At 46.5% G+C, this 3736-nt stretch overlaps 1 protein-coding gene across 1 annotated transcript in view; it reads left to right on the top strand.

Moving 5' to 3' along the window:
• Positions 1–3736, top strand: part of ASTN2 (astrotactin 2) — a 655276-nt gene that overhangs the window by 391706 nt on the left and 259834 nt on the right. Inside the window, exon 13 of the mRNA XM_012802447.1 lies at positions 1349–1453. Coding sequence (XP_012657901.1) covers positions 1349–1453 — 105 coding nt within the window. The remainder of the gene's footprint in view (positions 1–1348; positions 1454–3736) is intronic.

Here is a 3736-nt window from a genome sequence, read left to right as displayed (position 1 = left end):
GGTCAGGAGAAGCAGAGCAGATAAACAAAGGGGACATATTTATAACAAAACAACCTTGCTCCAGTGGACATATCTTTGGGGATCATGAATATTTTACTTTAAAATGAGAGCCTCTAAAAAATTATATTATTTCTGAAAAGGCTAAAGAGGGGGGGAAAAAAGTTTAGAGTAATGGACAACTTTAATACTGCGGTAATGTCCAGGAAGAAATCATTTGTTCCAATGAGATTCTCATTTTAATCTTGGTATCAAATATCTCTTTAAGTGCCTACTCACCAGGGGACAAGAGAAAAAGATAGAAAATGTGCCTGCCATTTGCAGAGGCACAAGAAAGCATGGATGTATAACAACGGTCATAATAACTGCTGATGTGACTAGCATTTCTTTTTTATGTATTTTTTTCCTTGATTATAAAGAAGATAGTTGGCAAAGCTTAGGATAGAAAATTTAGAAAATGGAGGTGAATATAAATCAGAAAACAAGCGTTTCTCATACACGCATCTCCCGAAGTTAATCACTTGCTGACATTTCTGTGTGTTTTTCTTTAGTTTATTTTTTATACTTAACGTTTCCAGCAAAGCCTTCCATAAAACAAGGGCTCTGGGGGACCCTCTGTACAAAAGGGATTCTCTAGTCAAAGAAGTATGCCCATTACCTTCCTGGACTCTTAAAATGCATGTTAATCTATCTATTCAAGGGGCTGAGAAATTTTACTGTTTAACTTTATCGCGTCAGTATTTATGGGATGCTCACGAACATCTGTTTCCATGTTCAGAAGCGATAGTCTACACGGGGGTCTAGAAACAAAGGGGCAGATAACGAATGTTAGGCTTTGTAGGGATTCTTTGTTGCAGCTGCTCAACTCAGCTATGATAGTGCAAAGGCAGCTATAGACAGTACTAGCAAATGGCCAGTACTTTGCTGACCCTTGGTCTACTTGTTCAGCATTCCCAGGTTACCGAAGGCTTCCATTTCTGTTACATTATTTGAGTCTCACCCTATGCCTATGAAATAAAATCATCAGAGCTAGCTGCCATGTCAGATGTGGAAACAGAGGCCCTGAGATGTCTATCGTCCAGTGACAAGTTGCCAATGGGGTTAGGTGGGATGGAAATCGGAACTGTGGTTGCTCTTGCTTGTAGGATAAAGGAGACTTACAAGCTGTTGGGCAGAGAGGAATAGCAGGGATGGGCCTGAGATCGGAGGAGGGGGAAATAAAATTGTCTGAGATGAAAGCCTCCACCTTGAAGAGGTGGCCGATGCCCAGAGCTGAGGAACGCAGAATGGGCACTGTGGTATGAAGCGTCTGAATTCTGGGCTTCTGTGACCATCTCATTTCTTCTCCCAGGAGACATCAGGTATGACGAGGCCATGGGTTACCCCATGGTGCAGCAGTGGCGGGTCCGGAGCAACCTGTACCGTGTGAAGCTCAGCAGCATCACCCTCTCGGCAGGTGAGGAGCACCGCTGGTCAGCTGAGGACTTGGAAGGGTGCATCACATTTGCCCAAGGGCCTAGCATGTGCCCGGGCCTGTGTTAGCCCTGGGGGTGCTGAGGAAATGGGGCTGTACCTTCCCTGCCATTTAAGAGTTCCCAGGAGGATGGGTGGGCGAGCTGAGAGACAGCAGTGTGAACACCACAACGGGGCGGCCGTGGCACAGGAGCTGCCCATTCTGGGGGAGTCTCAGAGGCTTCCTGGAGGGAGAGATATCTGAGCAGGGTGTGGAAGGAGGAATAGGAGACCGGAGATAAGCGACAATTTACGTTCTTGAAGTATCTCAGTTTTGTGAATTATAAATTCTTCTCAGGAGCCAATTCCTCAGTTCTCACCTGGCTAATTCCTTTTTCTGCCCCCCTCCTATACCATAATAAATAACCCCCAGTCCCCAGATTCCCATACATGTGTCACCCACAGTGTACCCACATAAACTCTTAAGTTTCAGTGGAGGGGGACAATTTGTAGTGCTCAAAAAGGGGAATATTTTTGCATGCCTCTGTGACTTTGCACGTGCTGGTCCCTCCGCCTTGGGGATCAATGTGTATACTATTCTGCTCGGCTTCCATTCCCCTCCCCCTCAAAACAAGGCAAAGCGTTCCCTGGGCTGTGTATCAAAGCAATACGTGCTGATTCGTATCTGAATCTTGTCTTTCTCCTCCGCCGACCTGAGGACTATGGTCCTATTTATTCAGTATCCCCAGAAGTTAACAGGGAATGAACGCATTGTTGGTGCTCACATATGACAGGGGAATAAAAAAGTATGTAAATAAATCCTAAAAGCAAAAACAACAACAAAGGAATGAATGAAGGAACCTGAAAAGATGAGACTTGGCACAGGGTTTTGTATCTTGGCTCTTACTCCTAATTCTGTCCCTGGCTCATTTTCTGAGTGTCCCCTAATTATCCATGAGTTCTTTTCTTTTTCAATATCACTTTGTTCATCAGTAAAATGGAGCTCTTTCAGTCTGGGAATTGGAGGACTTCACCCTCTGGGAAGTACAAATAGTGATTACTGCTGACATCTGCCAAACGCTTTATAATGTTTCCTTTCTTATAACTTGGAACAGTCCTGTGAGGAAGGCATTATTTATCTATCTCCTTTTTCTTCAGATAAGGAAACTGAAGGTCAGAGAGGTTAAGGAACTTGTCCAAGGTCACACAGCTAGTAAGTGGCAGGAACATGGAGCAGAGCAGGGATTTGATGGCCGTGTTATCTGCCTGCGTAAGAGCCACAGGGTATCTGCATGGTATTGTTGTTTATTACTTAATAGAAATCAGCCCATTATTAACACTGCTGTATTAATTCCCCAGCTGTGTGAGTTAACAGGTTGATGGAGAGAGGTTGCTCCCGTCAGCTACCCATCCTGTGAGCCCTGCTTCGGTCCCCTACCCTGCTCTGCCCTTGCAGACCGTGATGTTCCTGTTAGAACTACAAAGGTGTATCTGCTTTAATTAATCAGTGATGAGGCCCCTGGAAACCCCTTTATAAATCAAATGTTGGCACATTGGAGCTCATTTTTGTTGTTGTTGGAGAGGAGGTTGCACTTTTACATTTTACTTTGAAGTGGCACGGAATTAGTGGTTCTCGTAATCACCGTGGGCGATACGTCGGGTCCCAGGAACTGAGCCATGCACCTGGCTGGGTGGAGGTGTGGGGAGGGTGCGTGGGCAGATTCAGAGACAAATAAGATAAAGCTTCTGCTGTCAAGGTGGGGTACGCTGAAGGGCGGAGGGAGTACTCTTGGCCATAGTGGTGTGAAAGGCTTCTTAGAGGGGAGGGGACTTCAGGGGCCTCCAGCATGGATGTGACTTAGGGAGGACAAAAAGAGGCCATATCAGGCAGACCTGAGTGTGTCTGTGTGTCCATGTGCGTGTGCTGAGGGCAGTGAGGATGTGAGGGAAGAAAGGATGATGGACATCCTAGCTCACAGTCAGGGCAAACCAGAAAATTGATTTGGCTGGAGCTATAGCCTGCTGTGGGTGGCTCTCGGGAGATGACCATGGAGCCACAAATGCCCAGATAAGGTCACTGGGCTTTATCCAGTAGCAAGGAGGCGCACAGGAAGGTCCTGATACCCCTGGAAGAATAGCTTGGTCACGTGCATGTTTGAGGAAGGAGAGGGCAGAGTCGGCAGCTGTTACTGGGTGCTGTGTGGGCCCAGCGCTGGGTGCTGAGGGTGTAAGTCTAAGGGAAATAGGCCGGGAACCGTGGGTCCCGCCTATAACCCTAGTACTGAGA

This window comes from Otolemur garnettii, unplaced genomic scaffold (assembly GCF_000181295.1).
Source record: "Otolemur garnettii isolate 467f Iridium unplaced genomic scaffold, OtoGar3 scaffold00014, whole genome shotgun sequence".
Taxonomy (NCBI): Eukaryota; Metazoa; Chordata; class Mammalia; order Primates; family Galagidae; genus Otolemur; species Otolemur garnettii.
The sequence above is the reverse complement of the archived record's forward strand: the minus strand, read 5'-3'. Positions and strand labels throughout refer to the sequence as shown.